The 18,769-nt window shown below is 41.0% G+C and overlaps 5 protein-coding genes across 5 annotated transcripts; 3 read left to right on the top strand and 2 right to left on the bottom strand.

The window, feature by feature from the left end:
- Positions 1–375: 375 nt before the first annotated feature.
- pnpla8 (patatin-like phospholipase domain containing 8) lies at positions 376–9,338 on the bottom strand. Its single transcript, XM_026362926.1, has 11 exons — positions 9,232–9,338; positions 7,977–8,058; positions 6,934–7,887; positions 6,604–6,753; positions 6,326–6,477; positions 6,084–6,178; positions 5,810–5,981; positions 5,675–5,732; positions 5,276–5,470; positions 1,845–2,040; positions 376–1,651 (listed from the first exon to the last, which is right to left on the bottom strand). Exons 3-11 carry the CDS (start codon positions 7,870–7,872, stop codon positions 1,377–1,379), a joined length of 2,232 nt encoding a protein of 743 aa, XP_026218711.1. The 5' UTR covers positions 7,873–7,887; positions 7,977–8,058; positions 9,232–9,338; the 3' UTR covers positions 376–1,376.
- On the top strand, positions 8,293–8,802 carry akap14 (A-kinase anchoring protein 14). Its single transcript, XM_026361085.1, has one exon. The coding sequence runs from the start codon at positions 8,293–8,295 to the stop codon at positions 8,800–8,802; it is 510 nt and encodes a 169-aa protein (XP_026216870.1).
- A 1,916-nt stretch (positions 9,339–11,254) lies between the features above and the next one.
- On the top strand, positions 11,255–12,428 carry avpr2l (arginine vasopressin receptor 2, like). Its single transcript, XM_026362928.1, has 2 exons — positions 11,255–12,080; positions 12,232–12,428. Exons 1-2 carry the CDS (start codon positions 11,255–11,257, stop codon positions 12,309–12,311), a joined length of 906 nt encoding a protein of 301 aa, XP_026218713.1. The 3' UTR covers positions 12,312–12,428.
- A 1,225-nt stretch (positions 12,429–13,653) lies between these two features.
- Positions 13,654–15,699, bottom strand: LOC113163891 (THAP domain-containing protein 5). Its single transcript, XM_026362927.1, has 3 exons — positions 15,528–15,699; positions 15,098–15,284; positions 13,654–14,940 (listed from the first exon to the last, which is right to left on the bottom strand). Exons 1-3 carry the CDS (start codon positions 15,611–15,613, stop codon positions 14,170–14,172), a joined length of 1,044 nt encoding a protein of 347 aa, XP_026218712.1. The 5' UTR covers positions 15,614–15,699; the 3' UTR covers positions 13,654–14,169.
- A 398-nt stretch (positions 15,700–16,097) lies between these two features.
- LOC113162819 (dnaJ homolog subfamily B member 9-like) lies at positions 16,098–18,511 on the top strand. Its single transcript, XM_026361041.1, has 3 exons — positions 16,098–16,203; positions 16,545–16,762; positions 17,046–18,511. Exons 2-3 carry the CDS (start codon positions 16,546–16,548, stop codon positions 17,531–17,533), a joined length of 705 nt encoding a protein of 234 aa, XP_026216826.1. The 5' UTR covers positions 16,098–16,203; position 16,545; the 3' UTR covers positions 17,534–18,511.
- Positions 18,512–18,769: the final 258 nt, after the last annotated feature.

Raw genomic sequence — 18,769 nt, 5'->3', positions numbered from 1 at the left:
GGGATCATTTTCAAAGTAATGCAACTGAAAACCAGGTAATTATGACCACTACACAGCTTTATCTAACTTAATGACTTTTGGTTACAGGTTTCCTCCGTGCAGCGTTGACCGGGGAAACGACAGTGTGACTGGGAGGAATGACGCAGTGGAATTTCAGTGGATTTCCAATGGGATAAACAACAATTAACCAGAAAATCAATGTGTGCAAAGAGGGACAAAAAAGCAATTCATCATAAGAGGATACTTAGCATTCCTTATTGACGACTCCTTTATGGGGCTCTTTGTGATGTATGAGCGTGTGTTTGTGTGAGGTATGTGGCAGCACAATCAAATATCAAATAACAACAACGGGAGCAGATTTTTTTCCAACACGGTAATTTCATGAGTTTATAAGAAATTCTACACAGGTCAAAAGTACTTTGAATTCCTATCACGGTTTTGAAAACCAAGGTTTATTATTTCATAACATTTTTCTTCTTTTTGCATTCCACCACAAAATGAAGAAGGTAGGATTTAAGGCATTGTAAAAGGTGTCATATGTTGAAACAACAACAAGGTGAGGACTGGGGAGTTCAGGTTTGAACAAGGTTAAAGGCAAACATGCACATGCACTGCGCCATTTAATTAACACTAACCATATTCTAATACTTTATTACAAGTATCAGAACAGATTTCAGTGAGCTGTTTTGTATGACAGTGACATTAAGAGTAAGCAGAATTCACTCTCATATTCTTAAGTTGTAGCATAAACACTCGACAGAATTCATTATTACTGCAAACATGATTTTTTACAACTAGATTTTACAAAGTGCATGAGGTTGTTTATTTCTGTACAGTGTTAGAAATAGTTTATGTTCTCGCTGTGCATTCATGTATTAATTAAACATGTTTTCAAGTTACTGAAAAAGGGAAAGCAGTTGTTTTTCATATAACACAATAACAATAACACAGTTATCAGAGTGGCATCACTTCTTCATACATGTAATATGGTCATATGTCAGTGATACGTTACAGTCTTTGTGTATTCCAATTAATCCAGAAATTCATTCAAGTGTTGAAATGGTTTATACACAAAGTTCCTCTGTGTGACATGTCAAGTAAGTGTGTTATTCTCTCTCCATCTCAGGCACACCCCGTCCCACAAAAACAAATTACATCACATCTGTAATTATGAATAATTATATTTAGAATTTTTCATAATTTCAATGAATAACCACCTTTTAGTGTTAGGTAGATGATGGTCAAACCATGTAAACATTTGGCCTTTTATTTCAAACTGCCTCCCTGTGTGTCCAGTTTGCTCCCTTTTCAACACTTCCTCTCCAGGTATTCTTACCTTGAGAACTCTTGAGGTCATACTGTTGCGATGCTAACAGCTACAGTTTGGAGATAAATGGGACGCCGTCATACATGTCAGCCTTGAGCTTGGCCCACTCGGCCACCCTTTGGATGATGCTCTTCTCCTGGCCCAGCACACTGGCCGCCTTCCTCAGCTTGGCCTCGTTGCGCTCTAAGTAGCGTTCCCCCTCACTCTTGAGGAAGTTGAGCTTCTCCACGCGGTTCTCGTTCAACGGGATGTCCTCGCTCATGTAGGGGTTGAAGCGGAAATAGGTGTCAGGCGGCAGGAGGGCATCCAGCATAGTGTGCACCTCTTAAACAAAGGCAGAGAAGGATTTTTTGTCTACAAGTCTTAGGCAAACTTCCAATTCCTCCTTTATTTTTCCATTTCTAAGCAGAACTTATTCATGCATCACAGCGTCTGTGACTGTAAGTCTCAATGTGTGCTTTAAAAATAACTGTGTAGGATGTCAAACACATTAAAGCAGCATTTCATGTGGTCTCACCCTCGGTGTCTGTGGCGCTGCTGATGACGTTGGCGAGTTTGGTCTTCAGGCTTGTGTAGGTTGTGCTGTTCTTGCCCACTGTCTCATACCGCCCGGTGCCCAGAGACAGCACACACTGCAGTGGTGTGTTAGGCCACAGACACTTACACTCGTGTATGGCTAACGCCGCTGGGTTGTTTATCAGAAGCCCTCCATCCTAAAGGACAAGAAAGACACATTTAGTATCTCCCCAGTTAATGCATTATTCTAAAAAAAAAAAAAAAATCAAGGCTAAGTCACGTGTAGTGTTTTTTAAAGTCAGTGTCTGATTTGAATATATTTGTTGTGAAAGCATACAGGGGACAAATGAGTTGAATAGGACACGCTGTCCAATAGCTACACAGCTTTAGGCCAGAGGATGTTTTGTGCTGGCAAACAGCTCTGTTGATTCAGAAGTAAACAAGTAGGAAAAGCTGTGTTTTCAGCTACTGCAAACTACTACTACAATAAGTCTTTTTTGATAATTTGGACCAGAACCGACCTGGAAAATTAGTCTAATAACTGCATTCAACTGAACTTAGATCGACTGGTTTAGTAACCTAATCGTGACTTAAACCTAACGTAGAAGATTAACATTGATTATTTGCTTGCTTTTACATTCGGCATGTGCTGTGTTTTTCACACCACATTCATGAAAGAGCTGCTGACCTAAATGATGCCAACAATAAGATACATGAGACAATCGGGCTGAATGGATGCCTGGACCAATTTAGAGCTCCTGCTCTTTCTCAGTGTTTCCTCAAGTCTAGCTCTGGACTTGAACCAAGCACTGAAGTGTTTTTGGCTTGAATTAACAGAGATGGAGAGTGTGAAACACAAGGGGTCCAATTCTCCCTAGCAGAGCAGGGGTAGAGGTCATTTCCACAGCTCTACATGGATGGGCAGTATTATATGTATGTAAGTATGTCGCCTTAGCTGACATTTTAAGGTAAACTTAAAAAAAAAAAAAAAAAAGTTGCTTAGGTTTTGTAGTTTGCTCTACAAAACTCCTTTCAGGTTCTAGTGTCTGTCCACCCTGCTGTCCTGGTAACGTTATGTGACAATACAGCATAAAACATCATTTTTGGCCTAATTAAAAGCTGTTTAATCCTCATGTGTAGCTATTAAAACATTGGAACACAGTTTGCAGGTTAATTACACAGCTGCTGCTCAGCGCTGACCCTGAACATCTCTCCCCAAGGCCTCACCTAATCACCTCCAATCACAATGCATAAACAAAATGCTGGGATAATTCAGCATCCAAATGCAGGAAAATCACTGCATTATGATCTTCTTGCATATGGTATACTAACAATTGATTGCTATGACACATTTGCACCTCAGGGAGAATTGTGTCAATATTAATAACCTCTGCACTGATTCCACTGTGTGCTTATGTATACAGTGCACTGTATGTATTTCTGATGCCCTGCAACAGCAGAATTCTCCTGAGAAATACCACTGCTAGTGCTGAAAACTAGAGTAGGAGTGAGACTGGTGGGTGGCAACAGGAGCTCAAACTGTCAACGAAACACCATGCAGCAGTGCAATGTGGAGAACAACACGCATACAGACGAGTCATTCCCCACTCCATCTTTCCATTTCTGAGTCCATGGGAACCGACTCAAGACAACGCTTTCTTCAGATATTTCAGATGAAGAATCAGCACAAATAAACACACAACACTTGCTAATACGTACAAAACTTGCTAATACATGCCAATGAGGGTGTATTTACATTTAAAAAGAAGGTCACTCACTTTATAATGCGCATACAGCCTTTAATACCACATTTTATACACAGAAGTCCTTGATTCTTAGCAGCTGAGAACAGCTCATCAGTTTCAACAAGGTGAAATTACGGATATACTGCAATGTTTAGAGGATCAGTGCACAGATAATAGGTTGTTAGTCTGCCTGTTAATTATTTAATGATTAGATATTTGCTATGTTTAATGTAAATAGCAGGTTATGTATGAGAAATATTCACTCCACAACACTTCCCAAGTGTTGACCTTGAACCCGACACTGTGCCCCAAGTAGCAGGCACTCAGAAAGTATTGAGACCCTCTTCATTTTACATACATTTATGTATGTAAAATGAGGAAAATGAGGATTTTTGGGCTTTTCTCCTAAGTTTATTGAATCTAAAACAGCTTTTCAGGCAAACAAGCAGGCCATTTATTTTCAGTACTAAGTAAAATCAGAGTGGAACTGGAGATTGGAACCAGTTAGCACTGAAAACACTGTAAAAGGCCGTCTACCAGGGCTGCTGCATTAGCCAATGGCAGGGGAGAGAAATACTTGTTAGAAGAAGGGACAAGACTAATTTTGCTTAAGTAGGTTATCAAAATGAAGCTAAGCCTTGAGCATAATTGCTGCCTACAAAAACCATCTAAAGATATCTGTCCTAATAATTAAAACGCCATAAAATAACACATTAAAGTGACTAAATCTGGACAGCTCCCGAAACATAAGCAGTATAAAAGATAAAAGGAAGTAAAGCACAAAAATGCTACTTACATTATTTACATTTATCAGATACCTTGTGTTAAATTACTTTCAATCATTGCTGAACAATTGTTGAACCTAATGTTTGTGTGTCTGCTAGAGCTAAACGCAATCCCTGATTTAGTGTGGGGTTGTAAAGAAATAATATAAGACAGAAAACTGCTTAGGCCAAACTCCAATATTAACATTTGGCATATTTTGACGATATCAAATAAACTGTTATCAACATTTATTGCTCCACTACTACATATTTCCCCCTTTTCTGACTTCCTCAAACATCCTTTCAGCCAGCGATGGTGACAGGCAGTACCCTGTTGGATATTCTCTTTCATGGGAAATCAAAAACTCTTTCCATTTCCCTCTAGGACAGCAAGCTAAATCATAGGACGACAAGGCTTTTGATGTTTAAGGGGCACAGACCAGGTCCAAGGACTCTCTCTCCACATCCCATCTCTTTCTGTTCACTTTCTCTCCATCTCTCAGACGCCTGACAGCTAGAAGAGAGAATGAACCGATAAAAGGACCACTTTCAAGGCTGTGAGTTTAGAACGATGAAACACATCTTCACACAAAACCTTCATATGTACACACACACACAGAGTGCAGTGCAATCTACAGAGCCTCTGTCCTTGGCACTGGTCTATTAGGAAATGAAACATCGTAGTGGAAGTGAATTAATTGGTAACATGTCAAGGTAACCATCCAGTAACATTGATCTAGGCCTCTCAAAGATGTGACTTCTGATACCACCATGGCCTCTGCATCACTGTTAAGACTGGTACAAGTTAGAGTTGTTAACCTCAATTTCAAAGTCTCAGTGTTGAAATTTAAACAAATAAACTCAAATGGACCAATCTAAACATAGAGAAAACAACTCCTAACTCTCTCAGTTTCATATCGTACCTGATGGAGGTCTGTTCCCAAGACAAATTCCTGGAAGTAGCCCGGGGCGGCAGACGAGGCCCTGATAGCCTGCCACATTTTGTGTTTGCAGTCTCCAAGGTAGTGGGATCTCACTCCTGGCATGAGTCTGTAGTTCCTGAACACATGTGCTTTCAGAGGTAGACCCCTGTTCACAATTGTGCTCACTGCTGACACCTAGTGGACAAAACAGATTTGCCAAGTCATGTTTATTTTAAAGATTTGTAGTTGTTTTCTAAGGGTTTTCCTGCCTATAGAATAACAATAAAGTGAATAAAGTGTAAGATCTGAAGTAAAGGTTTGACTGTGTATGTAAAATTGCTTTAAAACAGACAAAGGTGAAAAAGGTGAACACTGAAAAGCTAAAAGGACAATAGTTACTTTAGGACAATTTGGGTCCCTGGCACTCTCAATCATACTCCCATCACCCATCCGTTCCCTAAAGAAAACACAAAATCAGGATCAAGGAGGCTAAACAATGTAAGAACAAATTAAAGGGCAGGACTCTAAACTAACTTGAGGATGTTTTCCCAGATTTCACTGTCATAGAAAGCGTGGCTCCAGCCCATCTTGACGGTTCCAACAATGACATTCTGTTTGAACACATCTGAGCCCAACTTTCTATACATCTGCTCGCACTCCTCTAAGGGGATCTGAAAAATCCCCAGCATGAAGGCCAGAATGGCACCTAAAATGTAGACAAAGAAAGTGAGCACAGGAGAGTCAAGACTGGTGTTAGAGAAGAGGGAAAAGACATGAAATTACAAACAGTAGACAGTGATTATGTGACCTGTGCTGACTCCGCAGATGTAGTCGAACAGCTGGTGGATTCGTTTGCCAGTAAGGGTCTGCAGTTTATGAAGGGTCTGCAAGGCCAGCAGTCCCCTGTAGCAAAATCACAAAGATTACAAATCTAAACCTATTTTGCTTGCCTAGTACCTGACTTGTAAGTCCTTTGTAAGCGTCTGCCAAAAACTATTTCTTTTAGATGCAATATTACTGTTATGTTTTTCTTTTCTAGAATAACAATACCTTGTCCCACCTCCGTCTATGGCTAGGACCCGAATCCCTCTACCTTTGACTGGTTCAGTGTAGCCTACGAGGGCCAGTGCTTCTCTCACAGCAGCCTGAAGAGGAAGGTCTCTGGCCTGGCGCAAACGCAACAGACAGGGCAGCAAGCTCTCCTAAAGGATCCAGTTACACGCACATAAACAGGCCGCAAATTTTCCCACTTGCCTAAAACATTTAGGAGTGGTACAAACCACATGAGATTAAGGAGAACTGGAGGATACGTGAAAGTACACACTAACCTTGACTGCTACACCTCGTGTCTCAGGGAACTCCAAGAGATGATAGCTGAGCTCCTCCACTCGAGCAGTGAGAAGTTTTACATCAGTAACCCTCTGCAGGCCTTTCACCAGAGCTCTGGTCCTGTTGTCTACACTCACTCTGGCTATTATCTGTACAACAAATACACACAGTGGACAAAAAAATATAGCAATTAAGCATAAGCCTTTTTAATGAGTTTGATTGTGTAACTTAGCAATCTAAAACCAAATCAGTAATATACAAATTGGATTTGTTAGAATAAATAAATACTGCCCTTTGCAGTCTGTGTTTATTAGAGTAGGGCGTCGTACCTTCTCCCTTTGACTCTGCAGATGTTTCTTCACTTTATCTGCTTTCTCTTCTTCACTCTCAGTCTTTTCTTCTGCTTTGTCCGCAGTGGGCTGTTCAACAGAAACTGCTAAAGACTTAACTTTATCGTCTGTAATGGATTTGGAAACGCCTATAAATTTGGGGACTAGTGGTGCGATGTAGCTGCCGACAAATGCCTGAACGCTGGGCCGAGGGTACGACAAGTAGTGGGTGAAGCCTTTCTTAGGAGAGGTGGTAGGCACAGGGACAGACGGGGTGTCGGAGTCAGGCGAGGGCATCTCCACTGGAGGACTGACGGGGAGAGGAGAAGCAGTGGGTGCTTCAGTATTCTTAGCCACTGCTACTGGAGACAAAACAGGAACGTGGTCCTTGCCTTGCTGAGGCAAAGAGGGAAGAACAGGTTCAGGAATAGGATCATCCTCTGCTCTGTGCTGCTGCAGTGGCCTTTTGTCACCTTCTTCTCCTTGTGTGCTGGGGCCAAAGTAACTATTGATGTGCAGAGACAGAGATTTGGAGGTCTCCTCTATGTTGGTTGAAAGAGCTGCAGGGTGAAACAGCTGCATGGTTTGTTTTGCCATCGTGGGAGAAGAGCCTGGCTGAGACACATTTGCTGCTAACGCTAAACTGGATGCAGCCTTCTTTGTGGCAATGAAAGGTTTCTCTGTAACCTGCGGCCATTGTTTGTCCAGCTCTTCCTCTGCTGTGGTCTTCTCACCTTCTTTTTTTTTCATTGTAGTTTTGGCTGGTAAATCAGTAGCTGTGTTGTTCGAATTTGAGGTGTCAGCTTCGACCAGAACTTTTTCTACATGGGTGCTACTGAGTGCAGAACTACCAGGCTTAAAGCGGGAGAACTTGGAGATGAGGTCAGTGCTGCCTACTGCCTTGGTGACACTGTCTAGTGTGATCCTGATCCGTGACATGCGTCTGCTGGGTCACTGGGAACAGCAGTGGAAAACTTTAAGTTTATCAATCAAATGGATGACACTTGAATGTCTGTAAAATAATGGAGAATTTGGCAGGATACCTGCCATAAAGTACAGTGGATTCAGCAGGAATTCATTTTTGGCAGGTGGTGGGGACAGCGATGTTGCTTGCTCCACTGTCTCCTGAAAGAAAGGTTGAAGATTGAATGAAAACCACAAATATAACACAAAATATATTTTCTAGCAGGTGGTAGATGGTACTCTGTCAGTAAATTGTGGACCAGCAGAGGTCTCCATCTTCAGCTCTACTGATCCCTGTAACCATAGGAACTGCTCAAGCAAAACAGATGCTGGCAACAGGACAACTAACATTAACTGTTAGTTAAATCCATCAGCTCCCACCTGTCTACCGACAAGATGGAGGAGCAGCTGAATTATGCAAGAGAATCGGCTCTTCTTGTAAAAGCCCTGTTGGAGAGACACCGCCACACAGTCACACAGGAGCAGGAAGGCGACTGTAGCATTAAGGCTAGCTGGGTTGCTAGCAAAGACTTCACAGTGGACGTGGGGAAACAGCAGATTAGGGAATACATTCAAACTTGGGAGGTTCAGCCCTGCTGGCTTTACAGTCTTGACTTTATCTACACCACCGAGGAGGATTATTATACTTTCTACCACTACCGGGCCCGGTTTAGTACCCCGAACCCGCAGAGGCCGATCCAGGGCACGGCTAGCGTCTACTTCGCTGTGAGCATCTCCAAAGTCAAACCCCAGACTCTGCCAGTGGAGGTGCTCTTCGTGGTGGAGTCAAACAGGCTGGTCCACACCCCCGGGGACACGGTGTTTAAAGAGAAGTGGCTGGCGGATGTTATTGAAAGCAAGGCTTTGCTCAGAGGAGCAGTGGACATGTGTAGCAGCTCACATTAGGAGGAGGATTCAGGATCAATCCTGAAGTTTTAGCTAACGCTATCTGAAATCTGAACGCTATTAAGAAATGCTAATAATCAACTCACATTAAATCTCACAGGATGCATCTTGATTGTTATACGTTTCTGTTTGGTTTGATCTTACTATTGACAACATTAGGTTAGCTAGCATCTAAAATATCGCTGTATAGCTTTAACATAACTTACATAAACAATATAACAGTTTTTTATTATATGCCAGTTAGAAATAGCTTAAACACTTCACACTGTTGTTGTGTTTAAACATATCTAGCTTGGAAAATCTAAAAGTTAACGATAACCTTATCTGTTAGTCGCTGCTAGCTGCTAGAAAATGAATGAACGAGGCTTCCCAAATTACTGAATTTTACACGGTGTCACATAACTAATAAACAAAACGTCCTGGACTTACCTTGCAAAATGAAGATGTGCAAATATGTAGTTAATTTAGATTCAGTGTCCGGCTGCTAGCAGGAGACACGTCTGAGTGCTAGTCCGAAAAATAAACAGGAAGAAGAGCGGAAGTGACGTAGTGGCCTAATTGGGCAGTGCTCAATTGGAGCCACTAGATGTCGACAATAGTTTAAAGTGTAATCTTAAAATGATTGTTTAGAAGCAGAACCAACTGAGATGTTGTATTTTCACTGCATGTGCCAATAATCGACAGCACATTATGTGCAGTGTGTATATAAAGAAAAAGCAACACTTGTTCACAGTTCACTATGTGTAATTCAGCACCATGGAAAATAACATTTAATCCAGTTTTCCAGAATAAGAGTTTTGTGTAAACACTGGGCATTTACAACAATATAAAATATGTTAGTGTTTAACCCTTCTCACTATTCATTTCTCACAACACAAAACAGCACAATGATCATGTCTAATGTCATGTTAAGTCTATCGAGATCTCAGGCAAGCCTCTGCTTTACTAAAAGGAGTAGAGGTAAATTCACAAAGCTTGTGTCAATATTCAGTGTAACACTAAATTCACGTGCAGCCTCTCTTTTCCCCCAATCGATATGCATACGCATACACACACACACACACACACACACACACACACGCACGCACGCACTTGTCAATAACTCCCCAGTGTTCCTAATGGCATTAAAATCAGTGGGGCGACACAGCAGTTATGAGAGAATTACACACATTTTGTGAAAACAATTGTTCTCAATGGATCACATGTTGAGTATCTTGCAATCAATATGAAAAAAGTGAAAACAAAGACAGCCAGAGTTGTGTTTTAGCATCAGCTACTTCGTGTGGGACTGATTTTCATGGTAATTTCAGAGCTTGGAGAGCCATGGGTTGGATTGATCTGTGAAAAGGAATAGTGATTATAACGTGTCCACCACCTGACAGATCCTGAACGATGGCTGCCATGGCAATACAGGTGAAAAAATCTCGTTTACGTGGGGAGGAGCAATCTGCAGTCAGTGAAAATCCCTCCTTGTGAGGCTTATGAGGAGCACAGTTGTGACTTTAAATAGGCTAGCCATGAAATCACTTAAGGTTCAAGCATGTCCATAACAGCCATTGCTAATTGTGTGCGTGAACAACATATAATTAAGGTAAACTGAAAAGAAAAGAGGTCTGCTTTGCAAAAGAGAACAATGAATTATGTCACTGATGCACACTTTGGCAATTATGTTCTTCAGTTTATATGAACATTTTAACTTTCAGGTTATATCTTGGACTTCACTTTGCAATAAGATGATATGTCCAGACCAATATTCAAATGATGTTCATTCTCACTCTTATTTCTGTGTCTGCAATTTAAATGTCAGAGCTAATTGCACCAACTCCTGGTGCAATTACTAGCTATTCTATAAGAGTGCCCTCTTGCAAAGCACCTTTAGCACAAAACACTAATAAAAGAGCTTTGTTGCCATTGATAAAGTCCACTTTGTGTAATGAAATATGGTTCATCTGTGGTTTCAGATGCAAACAGAAATCTGAGGATTTAAGGTGGTACGATGCTATTTTAACCTTCTAACACACAGCTAAATGTAAATATAATATTATAGTAGGCTATATATATAATAATAGCAGTTTTATTAATGCATAAAAGTCCAGGAATAAATTAGCATTTCAGTGTGCATTTTGAGGTTATGTGTAAGAGGATTGATCTTTTTCTTTTCTTTTTATTTATTTATTGGATGGGTAGATTGACATATTTACTTTACATATAAGTCTCTGTCATAAGCACTAACATTCATTCGTCAGAGTTTAGCTTGTTTGTCCCCGCTGTCTCCTTAAAATCGATTGCTTTCGCTCACAACACTTTGCACTGTGCTGCGCCAGAGGTGGAGAGTTTCGAGATATCTCTGCGCCAACACGGCGATATTCAAAGACCAAAGCAAAGTACGGGGATGTTAATTAAAGTCTGAAGTTACGGAACAGTAAGGAAACATCGGGGAACTCGCGCGTAAATGGATATCAGTAGCAGCAACAGCTCTGAGAAGGCAACAGATGAGGATGGAGAGGTGCTGGAACGTTTTGCGCTCATCCGAGCTGGGATTTTGGGTTTGGTTTTTGTCCTAGCAACTTGTAGTAATCTATTTTTCTTAGATACACTTTGGAAAAAGCGAAAACGAAACACAAGGACTCAACTCTTCCTCTTGCACCTGTGCTTGGCGGATTTGGTTGTAGCGTTTTTCCAAGTCCTACCACAGTTTTCCATTGAGATTACGCACAGGTTCCGAGGCACAGACCTCCTGTGCCGCTCAGTAAAATACCTGCAGGTTGTTGGCATGTTTGCTTCCGCTTACATGATTGTAACTCTGACAATTGACCGCTACCATGCAGTTTGTAAGCCGATGGTTTCTTTCTTGAAGAGCTCGTACAGGAGGCATCTATCCATTGGCGCAGCCTGGCTCGTCTCCCTTGTCTTCAGCTCTCCTCAGCTCTTCATCTTCTCCCTCCAGGAGGTGGAAGAGAACCAGTACGACTGCTGGGCGACATTTATTGAGCCGTGGGGAAGCAGGATCTACATCAGCTGGATCACCCTATCAGTGTTTGTCCTGCCTGCTGTCATTTTACTCTTCTGCCAAATTCGAATATGCACAACAATCTACTTCAACATGAAGAGAAAGGCGCTGCAGGCAGGGCGCGCAGGCACGAAGGGGGTGTCCAAGGCGATGCTAAAGACTGTTAAAATGACATTTATTATTATAATGGTATACACACTGTGTTGGAGCCCATTCTTTGTTGTACAGCTGTGGTCTGCATGGAGCCCAAATAGCGCGCCTTCAAAAGGTTGGTCTATTTGAAACTGTATTTAATATCCACCCATTCCAACTTTATATACACTGATATTGTAACCTAAATAAGTCAGATATTTAAGTGTTCATGTCAAGAAAGTCATCATCTGTACACTTGATTACATATTTCTCTCTTTCACTGTCAGGTCCAATGTTTGCCATCATCATGCTGCTGGCCAGTCTCAACAGCTGCACCAACCCTTGGATTTATCTCTACTACAGCTAAGAGATGGCAGATCTGCACCAACCCCAACTATTATGAACAATTCATACAACAAGCCTATATCCAGTATGACACTTGATACAAAACAGGCCTCGATGAACTCCAAATGAGCCCCACAGATTTTTGAAACACACACATCCAGAATTCTATCATGGATCCTGTGTCAGTCTATATGTGAATTGTAAAAAAAAAAAAAAAGTACTACAATTGAATTTATGTCACTATCTCTATTAGATTGGTTCTATCAATCTATTTGAATTTCCATTGACACGTTACCGTATTGGTCAAATGTACCTATATGTTCCAGCGCTCTGACAAATAAAACATCTATCAAGTATGGAACATAGATTTAATATGTATTACCAGAATAGTTTGCATCTGTATAAACTAACACTTTCAAAGGCATATTTAACTATTTTAATTTCTATTTTAACATGCTGTTTTATGCAGAACACAAACCATTTACATCAGCACCTTCTGCTTGTATTGATGTACCTTTTATAATCACAAAACCCTGATTATTCCTGATATTCATTCTAAGAAATAACCTAATGTTCATGCCACAATCCTCAACTTGCCTGCAACAGACAGGGGAACCTGAATTTGTTTTATAGATGTAAAGCACCAAAACTTGGTTTTGTTATTATAGTTAATACAACACATTTCAACATTATTACTCCACGACACCTTAAGATCAAGACCTACACTGAAATCTATATGATTTAAGAATTAGTATGAGATCTTTGGGCATTAGTAATAATTTCATTTAATTATTTTTCTAGTTCTACTGGCAAAGTAGAGGTTGGTGTCATTCTTTGCCAGAGAAAAACCACTGTTGTGTAATACAGCATCTTAGAGGCATTCCTACCTTCATCACAGGCATGGGTTTAAAAGGTAAAGATGTAACATGATCACAACCCAGCGGGAACGGAACAGAGCAGAGACAGCCTATGGTGTATTTGTCTCTAGAAACCTGCCTGAAATAGGATTAAGCCACCACACTTCGCCGAAATACTATGATGACTAATTCAGTCCTGAAGGGTAAATAAGGGGGAGATAAATCCTGCTGATGTTCATGTCACTGCAGGGTGTAAAGCAATCACACTGGACACAAACACAGGCCCCTGACATGACGATTAGTGATTCCAGTCTGAAAATGGTCAAACTCAGCAAACTCAACTGATGCTGACTGGTTGTTCTGACTTCTTTGATTGTGATGTAATTGGTAGCTCTGTGTGCAATAAATGCATTTTAACACCACTCTCTTTGTTTTACTTGAACTTTACATGGAAATTACAAACTTAAACTCTTGTGTTGCACAAGAAATGAATCAAATGTTATGGTATATGTGTGCAAATCCTTTATCATCCTCCTGCCACTATAACTGAAAATAGAGGCAAAGAATATAAAGCCCAAATGAATGAAATCATGATAATATTGATAGTAGTCACACATCAAACAACATCATGAAATTCTACATTTGACTATCTGTAACAAAGACAGGCTGTTGGTATTTAGTAAAAATAGCAAATGAGCTTATGAATTAGGTAGGATATGGTACTGATCACATTATAAAATTAAATATTTTATATTATATGTATCAGCAACAAGCCTCTGAAAAATCAAAACACTTTGGAATGCTGCCAATCAATTTGGTCATACAGTGCCACCATGTGGACATAAGAGAATCAGCTGTATAATCATATGAAAAATGTAGAACAATGTACCAAATGAGTTGCATAATATCAGGCAATAAGTGCTTTGCTTAAGTAATATTTGAACCAGAGCATGTGCAACATATTTGTAAAAATGACAAATGCCAATTGAAATACATGCACACAAACAAACTCCCAGTTCAAAATCAGACCAACATGGATGAGATATGATCTTCTAAAACTTTCTGCTTCTCTTTAAAAACTGCACCGTCCTTCTTCAGGAGGGCAATCTCAGTCTCCAGAGCATGAATTTTTACCATGGTGCTTTCCTCCCTGCGGTCAAGTTCCAAGATCTTTGCATGCAAATTCAAGATTTTACTCCAGAGCTGATCTTTGTCTGTGTCCGGTCTGCAGTACGAGTGCTCGTGAACAGATATGTGCTCTCCTTCTCTGGGTCCCCTTTCCTCCAAGAAGCAGCCTGTGGATTCGTCCTGGACCACTTCTGCAGGAACAAAGCTAAAAGCTTGGCCCTGAACTGCTTGAAAGGAAGCTGCATCCACACGTGACTCCATATCAGAGAAAGGGTCTAATGACTGGCAGCACAACACAGTCACAGAGTCAGTCTGGTCTTCAAAATGAGACTCACTGTGTGGTGTCAGAGGAAGGTGGGATGCTGTTTGCCTGCCACTATCAGCCAGTATCTCACAAGCAGCAGTCTGTGTCTCTGAGAGATGTGACTGACAGGTCCCACGGGCATCTCCAGTGTCTGTAACCAGAGGGAGTTCAAATATAATCTCTTTGTCTCTGGCAACAATATTGTTTGTTGTACTTGACTGGAACTTTTTGCATGTTCTGCTCAAAATAAGAGGCCTTTTACAGGGAGGAGAATCACATCCTGTGGGCTCCTCCTGTGGGTAGCTTTCCATTGGTTTGGCTTTGGGGCTCCTTTTAACAACTGTCCCTTTTTTCTCACCAGCCTGAGATTTAAAAAAAAGAAGGTTTTATTAGATGAGATTATAACAGACAAGACAACATCTATAATGACAGTAATCAATGTGATGCATAGGTTGAAATAACAGTAGAAGTTTAGAGTTTGTTTTCAGCTTGATTTTGGATGTATTATAAGACATATACATCTTCAACTGAAGGAAAAATGCTCGGGATGGCTGTGTTCTTGAGGTAGCGGATACCCCATCTAATATCGAAACAGTCCTCTGTGAAGTGCTCGCTGCACAGGTACTGGTGGCGACTTGGGATCCATCCTTCCCGTTTCATGTTGGCCACCCATTTCTGAAGCCTGGGCTTGTCGTGCAAGGGAAATCTGTTGGTGGGATAGCATGTTAAAACGTAAATGGTTAAAGTAATAGTAAAGTTTTACTTTAATATTGCACAATTTCATTATTACGCATCCACCCCAACAGCCTCCATTAGAAGAAGGCAACCGTGACATAAGTACTACATGCACAACTAGCATTTTCTTTGACTGAACAGCTGAAGCTAGAGGATCCTGTAAATAAACAAACACTTTCCCCAAGAAACTCTGCAGCGACAGCACATAACTCACGGATAGAAGCTAATTCTTTTGTTGTCTTGTCTAGAAGCAGCTCCCCCGCGGTTTCTGCAAGCTTTCACAGCGCAGTACCGTGGCATGTTTACAAAGAAACCGCATGAAAACCTTTTACAGAGACACTTTAGCAGCTGAGAGGTTTGAAAATGTAAGCAGCTCGCAAACTCTCTTCCGGGTTGTAGGTCTCTAGCGGACATGACGTTTACTGTTTATGTATCAAGATAGTTGAAACACCTTCCATCACGACGAACAGTTTCTCTTGTTCACTAAAAGAAGATTATGTGTATGAACTCTTTAAGCACTTTTCAGATATTTAATGCAAACAGCAACCGGAAAAGCATACATATTACAAAATAGCACAGCTAAAATGGCTGTAAATAGTTTTATTCACCCACATCTAAAGACAAACAAAGTATGTCGGGTTCACCATCTTGCCTCGTTTGCACTCTTTGCACACTACCCTGACTCTCCCTTACGCTGCGTCGTCCACGCGCGCAACGTTTGAGCCAATCACAGCCCTAGGAGTCAGCAGCGTCAAGAAACGGACCAATAGCGATGCGAGTCGTGGTGCTACCGCTGAGGAATGCAGCGCGTCAACAAACGTTAGCTTGCGTCTCGCATCAGCTGGAGCTGTCGGTGAAGTGTCTCCAGGCTGTTGACACCCTGCTTCCAGGTAACCTCTCCTTTTCTACACGCATTCGCCTTTATTGTCGTTGTTGCTGTAGCTGCAGCTAAGAACAAATAACCAAATTAGATCAACACGCTTGCAGAAGACAGGTCTGGTTTACGATTTTTTTTTTTAATTTCACTGCAACAGTGAGTTGACATTTTCCAGAGCCCTCTGTTTTTTAACTAAGCTAGCTAGCTAGCTAGCTAACGAAGTAACGTTTGTCAGTAGCGTCACACGACGTATGTATGTCCTTATCTGCTCTTCTAATAGCTGAAGTTGAACTTTAAAGAGAGTCTTCCTGTGTGAACAGTCGCTAACCGAGCTGTCAACTGCTCTCTTCACAGTATGGCCACAGCGCAGTCAGTGTTGCTGCTAGCAGTGCATATTCTGCTCATATCAGAGTTTCTACTGGCCAAGAGAGACTACTACGACATACTGGGGGTGCGCAAAGATGCCACTGAGCGACAGATCAAGAAGGCCTTCCACAAGCTGGCCCTCAAGTACCATCCTGACCGAAACAAGGAGCCAGACGCCGAAGCCAAATTCAGAGAAATCGCAGAGGGTAAGCCAGTCATTGCATGATCTATACAGTAATCAAAACCGAAAATAAAAACATAAATGTGTGTGTAATATTCGTAAACTCAAAAATGTCAGTGTCAGTTCCTGTGAAAATTGTTCAATTTAGTTTAGCTAGCATAAAGCCTGCCTTGCCAGTATTCATTTTAAGACAACTGAACATTAGGAAGAATATAGATAAAGTCTTAAACATGCTCAGAAATATTTAATAAGCAGAGTCATTGGCAACCAAAACGACAAGTGATTGAATGCACCTTTGCCTTTTCCAGCGTATGAAACGTTATCAGATGATAAGAAGAGAAGAGAGTATGACCAGTTTGGCCATGGCTCATCGTCAGGAGAGGACCATAGAGGAAGTGGTGGAGCCAATAACTACAACTTCAGGCAGCACTACCAGTCCTTCAACTTCAATTTTGATGACATTTTCAAAGACTCCGACCCTTTTGCTCAGCATCAACATCACCACCAACACCACTTTCACTCCCACGCCCACAATTCAGCCCACCAAAAGAGACACTTTGACAGTCACTTTCAGGCTCACCGGGAGACGCTGAATAGGCAGAGGAGACATTTTCAGCAGGGGAGCTTCAGTGGGGGGTTCTTTGATGACGTGTTTGAGGACTTGGAGAAGATGTTCTCCTTCAACACGCACAGTTCCGGGCCTGAAGGCACGTTCCACAGCTCAGGAAAACAGCACTGCAGGACAGTGACCCAGCGTAGGGGGAACATGGTGACCACCTTCACCGACTGCTCCTGAGACCAACAGAAAATGACGTCACTTGGGACTTTTGAACTGAATGCTAATTTATCACATGGTGGAACCGAGAATGTTTTTGTGTGGCTTTTGTAATTTTCAGTATGTAATTTCTTGTAGGAACAAATATCTAAGCTGACCTGATTTATAAAGGGGTCTTCCAAGCAATAACTCACTCATATTATTGCTCATAGCATGAAAATAAGTTCATTTAGATACCTCTCCATTGTGTAGCTTTCCAGGTTTAATATGTTTACTTGTTACTTTTGATGATGGTTCAATCTACAAGACTCAGGTATGGCCTAAAGTTAGAAGATTTAAATAATTTTCTTTGAATGCAGTGAGGCAAGAACATCTAGTAACGTTGTGAAATAATTTTGTGGCTATTTAGGCCATACCATCATTGTGCTCTCTACCAGAGTATGCTGAACTTAGCATTATGTACTCCAGATTTTTACATGAAGCTTCTTGCTTTACTAATTACATTTAACATTTAATTACATAGCTGAAATAAAATAATTCAAAAGTTAGTTTAGTAGCACTTGCAATAAATTTAGCTGTGAAAAGCTCCACATCCTGAGATGAATGCAAGTTGGCCATTATCAACTGTTACCTCGTTTTAGTTTCAGGGGAGGAAAATAACATCAGTCCCATGACAAATACTGGTAACTCTAGCAACAGGTAAAGTTTGTGTACTCTGTCAGCTGTTTTGTAACCAGCTGTTTCAATGGTAACAACATCCTGGGGCTATACGCCAGTGAAGCTGGATGGTCTGAAAAGTGAAATTTCCTGAATTGATTATAATGTGCAATATTTAGCACCTTTGCTGTTCACGTTGCCTATCTTTTGTAGACAGTGCTACAGTCATGTCATTGTCTGATGTCTGCACTTTGTGTGTGCGTGTGTGTGTGTGTGAGAGTGCCCTGAATGTTGATTAGTAGAATAAAGTTTGAAGAATGAATAAAGAGTTATGAGAATACCCGTTTGTTCAGTAACAGAGAATAATTACATTACATTTATTACTAAATTTGATTTGTAATAGATTTATTGTTTCACTTAATGTTATTTGAAATATGTAAATAGCCATTACACCTACATTTGCAAATTTTACAAACTAATGCGTAGCGTGCTGGAGCATGTGTTAAACAACTGTACAACACATTGTAATTGTACACAACAGCCATTACAGTACAATAGCGTGTACTGAAACACAACACACTGTAAGAAGTTCCAGCTATT

The sequence above is a fragment of the Anabas testudineus genome, chromosome 23, assembly GCF_900324465.2.
Source record: "Anabas testudineus chromosome 23, fAnaTes1.2, whole genome shotgun sequence".
NCBI lineage: Eukaryota > Metazoa > Chordata > Actinopteri > Anabantiformes > Anabantidae > Anabas > Anabas testudineus.
The sequence above is the reverse complement of the archived record's forward strand: the minus strand, read 5'-3'. Positions and strand labels throughout refer to the sequence as shown.

Bases quoted from the DNA above. Each gene is read 5' to 3' on its own strand.
- pnpla8 (XM_026362926.1), bottom strand. From the start codon at position 7,872: ATGTCACGGATCAGGATCACACTAGACAGTGTCACCAAGGCAGTAGGC. The intron at 6,179-6,325 runs GTATTGTTATTC...ATTTTGCTACAG, and splicing joins ATAGACGGAGGTGGGACAAG to GGGACTGCTGGCCTTGCAGA. The intron at 5,471-5,674 runs GTAACTATTGTC...TTTGTCCACTAG, and splicing joins GGGACCCAAATTGTCCTAAA to GTGTCAGCAGTGAGCACAAT.
- akap14 (XM_026361085.1), top strand. From the start codon at position 8,293: ATGGAGGAGCAGCTGAATTATGCAAGAGAATCGGCTCTTCTTGTAAAA.
- avpr2l (XM_026362928.1), top strand. From the start codon at position 11,255: ATGGATATCAGTAGCAGCAACAGCTCTGAGAAGGCAACAGATGAGGAT. The intron at 12,081-12,231 runs GTTGGTCTATTT...TTTCACTGTCAG, and splicing joins AAATAGCGCGCCTTCAAAAG to GTCCAATGTTTGCCATCATC.
- LOC113163891 (XM_026362927.1), bottom strand. From the start codon at position 15,613: ATGCCACGGTACTGCGCTGTGAAAGCTTGCAGAAACCGCGGGGGAGCT. The intron at 15,285-15,527 runs GTGAGTTATGTG...TCCCACCAACAG, and splicing joins AAAAGAATTAGCTTCTATCC to ATTTCCCTTGCACGACAAGC. The intron at 14,941-15,097 runs GTATATGTCTTA...TTTAAATCTCAG, and splicing joins TTTTTCCTTCAGTTGAAGAT to GCTGGTGAGAAAAAAGGGAC.
- LOC113162819 (XM_026361041.1), top strand. From the start codon at position 16,546: ATGGCCACAGCGCAGTCAGTGTTGCTGCTAGCAGTGCATATTCTGCTC. The intron at 16,763-17,045 runs GTAAGCCAGTCA...TGCCTTTTCCAG, and splicing joins ATTCAGAGAAATCGCAGAGG to CGTATGAAACGTTATCAGAT.